Genomic DNA, 15,331 nt, shown 5'->3' with positions numbered 1-15,331 from the left:
CCGCATCCAGTTTGTTTTCTAGCGACACCTTCAGGTCCCCTTTTGTTGCGTCCATTCTGTTTTCAAGAGATGCCTTCATGGCAGCTATTGCTCCTATGATTGTGCCTTCGTTTGCGTCTTCTGTCGGTTGAGGTGCAGCCATTTCCATGTCTGTTGGAGTTGTCTTTTTTTGCCCTGGTGTTTTGGTGTAGGTGTCCATGGTACTCTGCTTGGCCTTCCCTTCGATTTTCTTGTTTGGCATTGTGCCCCTGTGTGTCTATCCACTTTCGATCCCGTGGACAGCTGGGCCAAAGGTGGGGGACGGCGTTTCCAAAGCGGGATGCTAGTACCAAGTCCTGATACTTGCCTCTAGATTTCCCCGACCCGGCTCCTCCTCTACCTTCTACGGGTCGTGTACTGTAGCCCTTCACCTTATTGCGTGGGCACCATGTTGGTCCGCCGGGGGCCCGGACTTTGCCTTGTCTTGGGGGTGATGTAATGGCGGCAGTTAGTCAGTCCTGCTTGGTGCGTGTTGGTGTCCAGGGAAGCGGGCCGCCTTCCCCTCGCTCCGTGGCCTTTCGGCCGGCACCGGGAGGCCTTTCCCTTATGGCGATCAGTCAGCGACCTGGAGCCGGAGGTCCTGCCGCTTCGTCCGCCGTGCGCTGCCCGGTGTCTTCTCCACGGGCCCGCGTGGCTCGTTCACCGTCAGGGGTCCGCTGCGCGGTTACCTCTCTTTCGCTGTCCGTCGGCCTCTCTACGGGGTCTGTCGCCTCCGGGGGTCGCTCCTTCCCCCGCTGTGGCGCCCAGGTCCTTTTCCTACCAAGCCTGTTTTCCTGCGGTTGGCTTCCGTTTTTTTGTTTTCCTCCCCACGAGGGGGGGGGTGGTCGGTTGCCGCAGGATCGCTGGCTGGTCTGCTCCTTGGCCCAGTCGTATCACCGCTGTAAATGCTCCGTTTTTGGTCGGGATCTCGCCCAGCCGCTGCAGGATTACTTCTTCCCCCTTACCCTACACTCAGGCCGCTGCAGCGTGCGCCAGGATGTCTCTAAGTCGGATATGTGGACGGATCGTAACGGGAGCTCCGTCTTAAGACGACCTCACTCCATGGGCTCAGGCCACGCCCCCCTGTTAACAAGATGCTTGATGTGTAACTAAGCTGTAAGTCTTCTTCTGCAATGCGCCCTTATACCTATGGGTTCTGGAGCGCAATACAAGTAATTAAATACAAAAATAGAAATACAAATACAACAATGAGAACATTGACATTTGCTCCTCGTTTGAAAGAATGTCATTAGTTGCAATAGTGGGGACAAAGGGCATAGGTATAGGTATAGATCGATGCACAAAGGCTTATACCAATGCATGGAATGCCTAATTCGGTACAAGATTAATTCAAATGTATGCTTTGACAGTGAAATGAAACGGCAGGTTCATGCTGCACTGATTTGGAAGGCGATTATTTGTGTCTCTGATAATACCACTCAGGCACCTACTATTGTATTCAGCTACCCGTTCCATGTCCTACAGATTGGGAGCCAGCCAAGAAGCCTCCAAAGTGGTTAAAAACTCAGAATCCTAATGGACAATGAGCCAACATTGGAACATCAAGTTAACATAGTAGTATCGAAAGGTATCTTCCACCTGCGATCGAACAGACAGATATTGCCCCTTCTCACTTTTCCACACAGAACACGCTCCATTACCTCATACGTCATGTCAAGACTACACCAGGTCAACAGCAGCTACCTTGGCATGCCCGACTTCCTCACCAAAAAACTACAACAAATCCAGCAGCAAGACTCCAAAGACTCAACAAGGGAGAATACATCACACCAGCACCAATATCACTACACAGGCTAACAGTCAAGACAAGGATCTATTGCAGATCCCTCTGCATTCTTCACAGAGCAATTCATGGCCAAGCAGCAGAATTCACGTAACAAAACAAAAATCTCCATCTATAGACCAAAGAGAACCCTGAGGTCTCTATGACATACTCCTTGAACCCAAACATTATTCGAAATATAGTGGATCAGCTTTTTCGTAACATCTCAACGAAAATCTCTGTTACTCCCTCCCCTAGGGAATACGCACAATAAAGAAACATCTGACCTCAAGACATAGGCGGTCGCCAAAGATAGGCCAAACATAGCTGAACACAGCTCACTGTGTTACAACAAGCTACCTGCTCGACTGCGACTTAACCCAATGCCTTGAGGACTGCACTATTCTCTGCCACTAATACATACCAAAACCCTCCATACTCTTAACACTACACGCAAACCAACTATGCCACGCCCCAAACACACATACAAACACCCCCATACTGACACCAAACAGCAGAACTCCACACCTCCTACAATAACTCGCACAAATTCAACACAGCCAATGCATTCTTACGCCTCGGGCACGCAAGGCCTACCACATGGATGCAAACTCCTTCCACATCCACCAATCCAGTCCACCTAGAAGCAAAACCACAGACAGCGACTGTTTTGAAACTACCAACACCATAGCAAAAGTTCTTGTGTGCTCTCCCTCTCTCCCACTAAAAAAGGAACAAGTTACTTACCTGTAACTGTTGTTCTCCAGCATGGGTCTGGCATGGATTCACATGCTCATGAATATTCCCCGTCGTCAGGCTGGGAATCCTCGGTAAAGAAAAATCAGTATCAGTTTCGTTTCTGATCTGTCTTTCTTAGTAGTAACCAATCACTGGTCTCTGGGTCATACTGCCCCCAGCCAATGACTGCCCTCTCCCTAAGCCCTGCCCCTGGCAGCCATCCTCAGATTTGGTATTTATTTAAATTTTTGTAACGCACCAACATGCCCGTGGGCCTCAGGGCGCACACAGAACAAAACAAAGGACAAACACAACCGGCATAAAACAGAAGGATGGAAGAGTCAGAGGATTATTCCAAGTTGAAGAGGCGAGTCTTTATAGCACGTTTGAACATGGTATAGTTTTGGATCTGTCGTATCTTTGCTGGAATTGTGTTCCAAAGAAGAGGGCCCTGAGCATCAAGGGTAGTAACTCCAAATTTGGCTGTCCTGAATTTAGGATGTTTGAGTATAATAGCAGAGGAAGAGCAAAGGTTCCTCACATTAGGTTTGGTGCGAATGCGGGATGACAGATAGATGGGGCTGCTTAGACTGAGGCATTTGTGGGTCATGGTAAGCATCTTGTGTGTTATGTGGTGTTTGACGGGAAGCCAGTAGAGTTTTTTCCTAAAAGGTGGAAATGTGTGTATGACGAGACTAAGCACAGCATTATTCTGCGCCACCCGTTACGGAGAATTCTCTGTTAAGGCTAATTTCCCAAACCTAGTGAGTCCCCCAGCAGCTTTGCTGGATTTTTGGGGTTTATTGTTTCTCCTGCTAAGAGTGAGACTCTTTTTCTCCCACTCTTAGACATGATTTGAGGTGTTCCTTTGACTTTGTATGTTTTTTTATGGGCTATGGGGTCCTTTACCCCATAGGGCTTCATGTGTTTTTGGTATGTGGGTTACACAGCACCCTCCGTGCAGTAACCCAGGGGTGTCGTAGCGACCCCCAAACAGACTCCATACGCTGGGACTGACTACTGTCTCACAAGGCATGTAAAGTCACCATTGGCTTTACTAGTCTTAAATTGTGAACAGAACCAGTACAAACCATCATATTGTGGACGTACTGGTCAGGGCAATTCGATTGGGGACGGGGACAAAGGCTGAGAGGGCCGTGAGGGCTGAAAAGGCGGGCCGGATGAATCCTCCTCTTGTTTGGAGGGCTTCCCGACGGGCCCGGCTCTGGGTCGTCCGTCCGGGGTAGAGGCAATCTGGTCCTTATCTCAGTGCATAAGGATTGGATTACCATCAAAATGGCCGCCGAGTTGTCCTGCGGCTCAGGATGCGACTGGCGTATTGGTTCCTCCACTGGAACCTCGTCAGCGCCACCCTTGCTCTTGTCGTCCTCCTAGTCGGGATTCCTCCCCTGGGACCGGGCCTCCTCAACGTTCTTGTCGAGGCCCTCCAAGACTTCAACCAGCTCCTCCTCGGAGGCTGTGTCCATGTCCCTAATGGCCACCCCCCCCCTTTTCCCACCGGGGTCTTCACGGGGGTCTTCTCGATGGGCTGAAAAGAGGATTCCCTCTGGGGTGGCAGGGAAACTCTGGGCTCCGAGGTGAGGTCACCTCCACTGGGGTAGCCTTCACAGGCTGCACCAGGGTCGTAGCGACTTCCACGATAGAGGCCTTAGCCAGGTGAATCAAGGCCTTCACCACCTTGTGCGTGCTTGCGGCCTTCACCTTGGGGGTAGGGTCACCGCCTTGCTCCCCCTCGGCTGGTTCCTTCGAGATCGACTGGGGCCTCTCCACTGGCCTGACACCACTGGCTGTTGAGCCACTCTTGCATTGGGCGCATGTGCAAGCGCGTGTGAGGAACCAAGTAGATACATGACACCATCAATTCCTAGTAGTCGCTTAGCTTTGTGCAACGTCACCTCTCGACTGGCTACATACTGAGGGATTTGAAACATGTTTTGAACCCTCTCGTTGGAAGGGAAGACGAGGCAGTCCTTTGTTCGAATTAGAGCCCCTAGGAACTGTTTGACCTGACTGGGGTCTGGGCTGTATTTGTTCTTGTTGATAGATCTTTTATTCAGTCTGGGATTCTCTATCAACTTTTGGGTATTTGACAGACATGTTTCGTAAGAGTACGCCGTTATGAGCCAGTCGTCGAGGGAAGGATAGACCGGGATGGATTGCCTGCACAGATGTGGTGCTGCCACCACTAGTACCTTTGTAAATACCCTTGGTGCAGATGCTATGACGAAGGGTAGTACCTGGAACTGATAATGCTTGTCTTGTATCATAAATCTGATGTATTTTATGTGCGCTGGCAACATTGAAATATGAAAGTATGCATCTTTCATGTCCAGTGTTGCTTTGTAATCCCTGTGATAGCAGTGTAATTACTTCCTGCAGAGTGACCATGCAGAACTTTTGTGGCTTTACAAATTTGTTTGCTGGGCGCAGATCTAAAAACAGGGCGCATGGTTAGATCCTTTTTGGGTACAAGGAAGTACACTGAATAAATACCTTCTTTTACCTGAGACAGAGGTACGATTTCTATGGCTCCTTTCTCTTGTAGTTTCTCGACTTCCTGAAGAAGTATGCAAAGATGGTCTGGTGTCAGTTGTCTTGCTCATGGAGGTCTGAAGGTTGGGGACCGGTTGAACTCTATACAGTACCCGTGGGCCACAGTCTTTAGCACCCATTGGTCTGTAGTTATCCCCTCCCATGCCTGAAGGAACGATGTTAGCCGGCCCCCGACTGGGGAGGCATGGGAGGGAACCCGAATCTTCAGGTCATTTTGAACCGAAGGCCGGAGCGCCTCTAGGGGTAGAGACCTGGTCCCTTCCTTTCCCATGACGCTGACCCCTTTGGGGATACGGGGTGTTGTATCCACTGTTTCCCTGTGGAGAGTTCCAATTGTTTCCGGAGGAGTATTATTGTTGAGGGAAGCATTGGCCACGAAAAAGCAGTTTGGACCCAGATTCTCGTCTTGTAGAGGGTCTTTGTGTAATTTGGTCCAGTGTTTTCAGGGTGTCATGCTCCTTTTTGTAGTCTTGAGGGCCTCATCGACCGCCTTCCCAAATGCTTGCGTCTCTGGCTTGAATCCAGAATTCCGTAGCCACGCAGGTCTCTTCAGGAGTGTGCCCTGAGCCAGGGATCAACCAGCCGTTTCGGCAGAATCCAAAGTGTTCTTAAGTATGCTTTGGTTCACCCGTCTGCCCTCAGCGACAGTGGTGAGGAGACTAGTACGTAGAGGTTCCTGTAGTAAGGCCCACTGAGCATCGGCGTAGCTGGCCAACAAGATTGTGTTTTTGGCAATACATGTTGAAAACGCAGCTGCGACCGTGACCTTTTTCCCCAAGGGTGCATAGAGTCGTTTACCTTCCTTATCAGGGGGTGCCTCGCTGGTTGGCAAAGGGACCCCCTGCCCTCTTTCTTGTAGTAGTCACCACCAGAGAATCTGGGGTGGAGTGACCTCTGATATACAGAGGGTCCGAGGGAGGAGGAAAGTTTTTCTATTCTTGGGTTAACACCTCTTGTGAGAGCAGGTGTTGATAAGGAGGAAGCCAGATGTTCCTTAATTGAATTGAGGAGAGGAATAGTCTAGCTGGCTGGCGGCGTCTCCTTGAGGATGTCCTCCATGAAGTCAGCTTCAGGGACATCTTCATCTGTTGCAATTTTAAAGTGTTCAGCTGCTTTAGGCAACATTACGTTGAACGTCAATGGATCATCCACTGGCGATGGTTGTCGTCTAGTGGGGGTGGACTGGGGAGAACCCAGAGACAGGGCATCAGGATCTTGTGGATCTGGAGACTGCCATGGTTGAGGGTCACCCACATCTGGGTTCTCCTCCCAGCCCTCTATGTGATCATGCATGTCCTCAGGGTTGATGATTTCCTCATCCTGAGTGTCTGCAGGAATGTCCTCTTCAGTTAGGTCGAAGTTATATATATCCTCTTCCAAAGAGGGGTCAAAAAGCCTTGGGAATGTTGCTTTGGGGTCCACAGGGCTCTCATCCCGTGGCCTCCTTGGTGTGGGTTGTTCTGAACGGTAAACAAACCTGTCCAGCCTTTCCATGCAGTTTTCAAATTTCTCTCTAGTCCAAACCGAAGACCTAGAATGGTCTAGAGGTGGAAAAGGGTCCTGAACACGCTCATCCGTCGTGATTTTTGTCTCAATGTCGAAGATAGTCATTCTTCGCCCTCAGAGAACTCCTGAGGGACCGACAGAGGAGTGACGTCCCTGTGCCACTCTTTCGACTTATGGGTGGGTTCCGGTACTCCCCTTAGGCCATCTGTGGACGTCGGAGGATCCTTGGCCTTTTCCGTAGGCCTCGGAGCATCCCTGGACTGCCGTTTCTGAGAATCGGCGGAAACGATCCTTGCTAAGCTGTCAGCGACGTCCTCCGCAGACGGGAGGCACGTAGCTTCAGCCTGCGAGGGAGTCTTTTTCGGTGGAGCCGGGGCCTTGTCTTCGGTCGCAGCCTTTTTCAGCAGTGCCGTCTTTGGCAGAACCGGAACCCTATCGTCGCCGGACGCCTTCTTGCAATGTGCCTCGACGGAACCTGGTATATTAGGGGTAGCGCCCTTTGTCTTTGATGGCCCGGTCTCTAGGCACATATGCGGCTGCGGGGAGGGCTGCCGATCCGGACGGTTGGTGCATGCAGCCGGAACTTCCGGTGTACCCGTTGGCGCTGAAGTCTTCTTCAATTTGGCCAAAGAGTGACTTGGAGTTGTGTGTTCAGTGCTGTGTACATGTTAGTCTTGGTCACCGGGGTGTGACTTCCCCATAGCAGTGCCTAAGCCGTGCCTAGCGGGGCCGGGGACAGACTATGCGGAACGCGAGCGTTCGGTTGAAAGATCAACAACCTCCGGTTCAGAGGTCTGACGTAACTCTCGCCGTCGCCACTTTCTGTGGCTGCGGCAGCAGGAGAAAACTCAGCCTTTGACATACCGTAGGCCGCCCACCACTTGACTCTATGCTCCATTAATGTCTTAGGACGGAGGAGCTTACAAGACACACATCCTTCTTCCTTGTGATCGAGGGGCAAGCACCGGTTACACCTTTTGTGCTTATCTTTCCAAGGAAATTCGCTCTTACAATTAGGGCAAAACCTAAATGGAGTCCTCTCCATAGCTGAGGATGGGTAGAGTGACGAACACCGAAAGGGAAAGAGGAGGGAAAGGGAAATGCATTCTCAGATTGTACAGAAATGTCCACCCGACCCTACTCTCCCTACTGTGTAGGCCGGCGGAAGGCCCAGCCACGTGGTCGGCAGCGCCGAATGGATCAACATCTGTCGAAGTTCTGAAGGTCTTTGGCGGAGATCTGGAACAGCCGTCGAAATAAGGGACAGATAGGGTGATCTGAATAATTGTATATACCTATTTGACCAAAGGTCGAGTGGACAATAAGCAATGTCTTTGATGAGCACTGCATAAGGTGAACAAGTATGCTGGGCAGAAAAAACAATCTGAGGGACTTCGACGCTTGAGGGTTCTTCAGTACACTACACGTCACGTAGGAATAGTGTTATAGGCACGCCCATGTCGACGTCCCCCTTCGATTCTCGAAAGACAAGATGCAATACTCCGCGGTTACCACTGGATGTCGGACCATATGCACAGCATGTGATTCTAAGCAGATTAACAAACATCAGAAATAAGAAATATGTCAATCCTGCAAACGTTTACATTTTAACAGTGGCAAACACTTTATTCAAATAATACATTTGTATTAGTGTTTACTCTGAGGACATAAAAACTGGGAAATGAACAGTTTAAAAATAGAAAAGTCATACCCAACATCAAGACACTCAGGCTTATCATTTTGACACTGAGGGCAATAGTAAGTCATCCTGTTATTCTCTCCTAGGCGACAGACGACGATCTGAGCACTGCACTGGCCACAGTTGGGACGCTTGTATACCTTGTAATGTTTATAGAGGGCTGCTCCGGTTTTGCGGCACTAAAACAAGAACATTGACAAGAAGTTACACAGATAATTTCTGCAGGTCACTTTATTGGCTGCATAAACTCTGGATTTTTTTAAAATCATATCCCATGTCAGAGTACAGGAACCAGAAGAATATAAACATGCAACAAATTATGTAAAACCGAATACTAAAAAACGTTTGCATACCAGGTACTTTGGGTGTCAGGGTTTACTGTGGTCTTTGGCTCAAGTCTGAATTTATTTTGTTTTGGTTAATTCTCACTTCTCAAACTTGTCTTGAAACACACTTTCCCATGTTACAATAATCTGGACTGCGGACAGTGCAGACAATTGCCATCTGAACTCTGAATTAAAAGTGTGACACTGAGTAGGGCACGGATTGTCGAATGAAGGCACCTACGGTTTAAGTTTATTGAAAGAAACAAAAGCTTCAAGTGAACGAAAGAAGAACAAATTACCAACACAAAATTGTTTGTGTGTGGTATTTTCTTAGGTGTATGGGCTGACCGATGCTTTTTAAATGTCACCTTGAGGTCAAGTCTTACCATGGAGGTTCCATGGCATTATCCATGAGCATGAAGGACACAGACATTGGTAACTTTTTAAAAACAGGTGAGTGGCTCAGAGAACATAACCACCTAGGTAAGATATTCAGATTTGTGATAAATCTTCCTGACCTGTGTCAACCCCAGAACGTTTTGCTTGGACTTGGGGATTAATTTCCCCTGTCCCTAGGTGAAGGGGAATCTTTTTCCTCTCTCGCCTAGTCTTTTATTTTTATGGGTGACCCTTTTATGTTTCTTTGGGCTCCCCTGTTTAATTTCTCTTTAATGTACTGTACTTGGGTGTACTACTGTTTCCAAGGGGTAACGAGGGATTTTCATCCCCTTCACATTTTATACAGTGAGTCAGAACACACCACCTTATGCGGAGTGCTGGAGGAATACAATGTATCCCCTTTCTTACTTACCTGTGGCATTTCTGTTACAATTGCAAGTTTACTTCAATGGCTGTTGGCAGTGGTTTTACCGTAGTGACTTTTTAGTCTCATTATTCGCAGGCTGTTAAATCTGCATTGGTAATGCACAGAAGGGCCACCATTCTGCTAGAATGGTGGGTTCCTTCTTTTTTGCCATTTTAAGTATCCTTGCTGTTTCTGAGGTCTTCTCCTGCCATTCTAGGCAGGAACAACCTCAGGGAAAGATTTGCCTTCAGCGGGAATCCTTTGTATTCCCCACCCAGGCTTCAGAGTATCTGAGAAGGGAGGGAGGAGTCCACAACTCTGCAGCCTTCTGTCTTCCACCTTGCTTGAAATTAACTAAGTCCCAGTGGGGGTTGGCTGTCCCGATTAGACAGCCAGACTACCACTTTCTGTAAACTTCAGGGATAGATTGCAGAAGTTGTGCTGTAGTTCCTGATAAATACTCCGAACCTGGAAGCTGCTGTCAAGTCAGCCACTGGAGCTGAAACCAAAGTGGAACATGAAGAAAAGACGCCTGTAGAAGTGAGCCTGCTGTGTAACCGGAGCCTGACGCAACCCTTCCTTCCAATCGACCTGGGGGTTCCGAATGCAACGACCCCTACCCAGAGGATGGTGAGATCCACTAGCCTCAAGAAAACCAGCAGTTTGAGCCCTCCCACGATGTGCTGTGACCTTGTCTGGCTTCAAACCGCCAATACCGTGGGACCTTGAGCCCAAGTGCAGTGCATGGTCTTCTGAAGTCCAGATCCGTCTGAAACTTCGGTGGACCTCCAGAGACAAAAATCGAATCCCTGAAGTCCCCTCACCAGAGTGCTGGGCCAAGAGAATGAAGAGAATCCGACCAGCGATATTCCTTCTTCATCTGGCTGCTGTAAAAAACACTAAATCCACAGAGCTGCAAGAATCCATGAAGAAACCTTTGCTGGATGCCTCCTCTGATGACCGCCACTGCAAGTTCCCATCCAGTGTCCAGTTCTTTTATCTCCAGGCCAAGAATCCAGGGAAGGGGTCCTGTGCTGCTGAATCCTGAAGGCATCCACACAGCTCTTCTTTTCTCTTAAGATACTGTGTGGGCTTGGGTAATACTTACCTTAAGTCTGATGTGCATCCTCGGATGCTGAGGGGGTGATGTGTGGTTGGGAGTTTGCCCCTACCACTTGCTGAGGCCTAATGCTGGAACACATATAGGGAGCCTTCTTTGTTGGAAATGAATACTTACTTGTTAAAGGAGGTCTCCTATGAAACTTTCAATTTCCTGTAACTGAACCATATCTCAACCTGCCTACAACTGGCTCCTAGACAAATAGGGTCCCTCTTCCGCCTCTGAGAGAACTCATGCAATAGACTAGGGAAGGACTGGATAAGAAAAAGATTCTGCCTTAAAGGTATAACAAGTGGAAACATACTTACTTGCTAAGGAAGTTAGTGTAGTAACTGTATCTCTGTGAAAGGAACAAGTTACTTACCTGTAACTGTTGTTCTCCAGCATGGGTCTGGCATGGATTCACATGCTCATGAATATTCCCCGTCGTCAGGCTGGGAATCCTCGGTAAAGAAAAAAACAGTATCAGTTTCGTTTCTGATCTGTCTTTCGTAGTAGTAACCAATCACTGGTCTCTGCGTCATACTGACCACAGCCAATGACTGCCCTCTACCTAAGCACCGCCTCTGGCAGCCATCTTCAGATTTGGAAGCACGTGAAGTGGCAGTATGACCAAGTGAAGAGCCGCCGAGGGGTAGGCGGGAGGGTTCGCATGTGAATCCATGCCAGACCCATGCTGGAGAACAACAGTTACAGGTAAGTAACTTGTTCCTTCTCCAGCATGGGGTCTGGCATGGATTCACATGCTCATGAATAAAGCAGTACACACATGCACAACCACGGGAGGTGGCAAAGGCTCAACATTAAGCATCACATCAAACTCAACATTAAGCATCTTACCTCCTCACCAGGTTCACCTCAGGCGAACAGGTTGCGCAGCACTGCTTGGCCGACCCTGGACTCCTCCCTGGAATCCCGATCGACGCAGTAGAATTTCGTGAAGGTGTGCGTCGACCTCCACGTAGCAGCCCTACATATGTCCAGCAGGGGCACACCAGAAAGGAACGCCGTGGTAGCTGCGATCGCTCTTGTGGAATGGGCTCTCGGACGGCCAGGCAGCGGTCGGTTTGCCAACCGATGACAGTACATGATACAGCCGGAGAGCCATCTGGAAATGGAAGCCTTCGAGAGAGCCTTCCCCTGATCGACAGGTCCAAAGTTTACAAAGAGTTGTGACGTCTTCCGAAAACACTTTGTGCGGTCCACGTAGAACTTCAGCGCTCTAGCCACATCCAGCGAGTGCAAAGTCCTCTCAGCCGGCGACGAAGGCGATGGGAAGAACACAGGCAACACCAAGGGTTCGTTGAGATGGAAGTCCGACGGTACCTTGGGCATGAAGGAGGGGTGCGTCCTGAGCACTACCCTCGTGTCGTGAAAAGTCAAGTACGGGGCCTTGCAGGAAAGGGCCTGGATCTCTCCCTCCCGTCGTGCGGAGGTGAATGCCACAAGAAACGCTGTTTTCCACGACAGAAACTTCAACAGGGCCGAGTGCAGAGGCTCGAACGGAGGTCCCATGAGCTTGGTCAGCACCACGTTGAGCTCTCACGCCGGGGCCGGAGCCTTCACCGGCGGGAACGATCTGAACAGTCCCTTCATGAACTCTTTCACCAGACGATGAGACCACAAGGACGTCCGCCCCGTGGTTCTGGTGTATCGGGAGATCGCAGCAAGATGAATCTTGATGGACGCGTGTGCCAGTCCAGCTTTGGCCAGCGTCAGCAGGTACGGCAGTACCTGGGGAGCCGTAATCCGTAGAGGGTTAATCTTCTGTGCGTGGCACCAGACAGAGAACCTCTTCCATTTGTGTCCGTAGCATTTAAGAGTCGAGGACGCCCTGGCCTTTGCAAGAACCTCTTTGCAGTCGGCCGGTATGTCGTATCCTCCAAACTCTAGCGCTGCAGGAGCCAGGCCTGCAAGTTCAGCGATTTCGGGTCGTGGTGGAGGATGGCGCCTCCTTCCCTGGAGAGTAGATCCGCGTCCACCGGCAGCTTGATTGGTGGGGACGCTGACAAGTCCAGAAGGTCCGGGAACCATATCTGCCTCGGCCACGCAGGTGCGACGAGGATCATCCTGCACCGTGACCTCTTGAGCTGGTTGACGAGCCGGATTAGCAGTGGCAAAGGAGGGAATGCGTAGAGGAACAGGCCCTCCCAGGGGAACGAGAAAGCATCGCCCATGCTCCTCGCCTGGGGAAACCTGCTGGCGAACCTCCGGCACTTGGAGTTCGTCGCCGTCGCGAACAGGTCGATCTGGGGTGTGCCCCACCGTCGGAAGAGGCGATCCACTAGATCCTGCCGTAGTTCCCACTCGTGGCACGAGCGCAGCTCCCTGCTGAGTGAGTCGGCGATGGTGTTTTTTATCCCTGCCAGATGAAACGGCACCAGAAACATCCTTTGGGCGACGGCCCAATGCCACAGGTCCTGCGCCTCCTTGGACAGTGCTGGGGACCTGGTTCCGCCCTGTTTCCTGATGTAAAACATGGTGGTGGTGTTGTCGGTGAAGATCCTCACCACCTTGCCTTTGAGGGACGGAAGGAAGGACCTGAGGGCCCAGAACACTGCACGGAGCTCCAGGACGTTGACATGGAGGGACTTCTCCGTCGGGAGCCAAAGGCCTCTCGCGTGCAGATTTTCGGTGTGCGCTCCCCACCCTTCCAGGGAGGCATCCGTGGTCACTGTCTCCTGGTTGTCTGGGGTCTGGAAGTCCATGCCCGCCGTCAGATGCGCGCGGGTGCCCCACCACCGGACTGCTCGGCGGAAATTCTCGTCGAGTGTGATCCTCTCCTCGAAGCCGCCCGTCGTTTGGATCCAGCGCGCGTCCAGGAACTCCTGCAACGGGCGCATCCGGAGCCTGCACATGGGAATGAGGTAGATGCAAGAAGACATCATTCCGAGGAGGGACTTGATGGACCTCACCTTGGCCGCGTCGGAAGCCAACATCCGCTGTACCTTGCCCAGGATGGACCTGGTCCTTTCCTCCGACGGGGAGGCCAGAAGGGACACTGTGTCGAGCTTCGCTCCCAGAAACAGTGCGTTTTGCGCGGGTACCAGGTGGGACTTGGCGTAGTTCACGGAGAATCCCAGGTCCGTGAGAAGTTGGACGGTCCTTGCTGTGTGCTCCACGGCGAGCTCCCTCGTCTTGGCTCGGATGAGCCAGTCGTCCAGGTAGGGGTAGACGTGGATCCCCTCGCGGCGCAGCTGCGCCGCCACCGGTGCAAGGCACTTGGTGAATACCCTGGGTGCCGACCGTAGTCCGAAGGGGAGGGCTTTGAACTGGTAGTGACGCCCTTGGACCACAAACCTGAGGAATTTTCGGTGCCCCTTTAGGATGGGAATATGGAAGTAGGCATCCTCCAAATCCAACGACGACAGGAAGTCTCCTTCCTCCAGCTGACCCAGGACGTGCTGGAGGGTGACCATCCAGAACTTCTGCGCCTTGATGAATTTGTTCAGACGTCGCAGGTCTAGGATGGGGCGCCATCCTCCCGTCTTCTTCTTCACGAGGAAGTATCTCGAGTAAACTCCGGAGCCCCGAAGCCTCTTTGGGACGAGTTCGATGGCGCCCTTCCTGAGCATCGCCCTTACCTCCAGGAGAAGCTGAGGGACGTGAAGCTCTTTCCTGGCCACGGGGGGGACGCGCAGGCACTTTCTTTGAAACTCGAGCGCGTGGCCCCGGGCTAAGGCGTCCAGCACCCAACGGTCGGTGGAGATGGACTCCCACACGCTGACGAAGCTCGCAGCCGGCCTCCCACCAGGGTGCATCAGTGGGGGCCCGACCCCACGGTCGGTTCAATCCTGTTTCGACGAGGCTTTGCCGCCTTGGCGACGACGGCGGGGTCCGCCAGACTTGCCTCGTCCTCTGTAGGCCTCCTGAGACGACGAGCGGGCCGCTTGACGGTAGGTGGAGAAACCACCACCGGAACCTTTGGAGGCGCCCTTGCCTCCGCTGCTCCGAAAGGGCGTCCGTCGTTGCTGCAGAACCCCAAGGGCCCGGGCCGTCTCAGTGTCCGCTTTAATGGCCTGAAGGGAATCGTCCACTGTTTTCCCAAACAGGTTGTTCCCATCGAACGGCATGTCCAGGACTCTGGTCTGTACGTCTTGACGGAAGTCTGTAGCCTTGAGCCATCCACGCCACCTAAGGCACACGCCGTTGCCCAACTGGCGAAACCCAGTGTCGGCGATGTCCGTCGCAATAGTGATGGCATGGTCCGACGCCACCTCACCTTCCTGTAGGATCTCCAGGGCATCCGCCCTCTTGTCGTCCGGTAGGAAGTCCAGCAGGGGAGCCAGTTTGTACCATAGCTCCCTGTCGTAGCGGGCCACGATAGCCAAGGCGTTGGCCGCTTTAATCGTCGTCGCTGCAGACGAGATGACCCTGCGTCCCATAGTGTCCAATTTCTTTCCCTCGCCGTCCGGTGGGGACGTCGATGTGGAGGCCGCACTCCCCCCCCCCACTTTCTTCCTGGCCGCCGCGGAGACGACGGAGTCCGGGGCAGGCTGCGCCCGGAGGCACAGGGGGGGCAGCGTCCGGGACCCGGTACTTCTTCTCGTACCGGTCTCTTCTAGCTGGCGTCGTGGAAGGGTTCTTGAGGAGGGCGAGGCCCTCATCCCAAATGTCGTCCAGTAGAGGCACCGCGAGGACTGTCTTCCTCTTGGCCTCGCGCCGTTGATAAAGGAATCCTTCCTTTTTCTTCTTCTCAGGGCAGAGTTGGAAAAGCTCGGATGCCCTGGAGATCATGGAGTGGAACGATCCAATCTCGTCG

At 51.8% G+C, this 15,331-nt stretch overlaps 1 protein-coding gene across 2 annotated transcripts in view; it reads right to left on the bottom strand.

Annotated features, from left to right (window-relative positions):
* NEIL3 (nei like DNA glycosylase 3) overlaps window positions 1-15,331 on the bottom strand; it is a 216,534-nt gene that overhangs the window by 106,574 nt on the left and 94,629 nt on the right. For both annotated transcript variants that reach the window (XM_069631449.1, XM_069631450.1), the window contains exon 7: window positions 8,331-8,497. In XM_069631449.1, the coding sequence (XP_069487550.1) occupies window positions 8,331-8,497 (167 nt within the window). The remainder of the gene's footprint in view (window positions 1-8,330; window positions 8,498-15,331) is intronic.

The sequence above is a fragment of the Ambystoma mexicanum genome, chromosome 6q, assembly GCF_040938575.1.
Source record: "Ambystoma mexicanum isolate Mex_15411 chromosome 6q, UKY_AmexF1_1, whole genome shotgun sequence".
Taxonomy (NCBI): domain Eukaryota; kingdom Metazoa; phylum Chordata; class Amphibia; order Caudata; family Ambystomatidae; genus Ambystoma; species Ambystoma mexicanum.
This window is presented reverse-complemented; position numbering and strand designations above follow the sequence as displayed.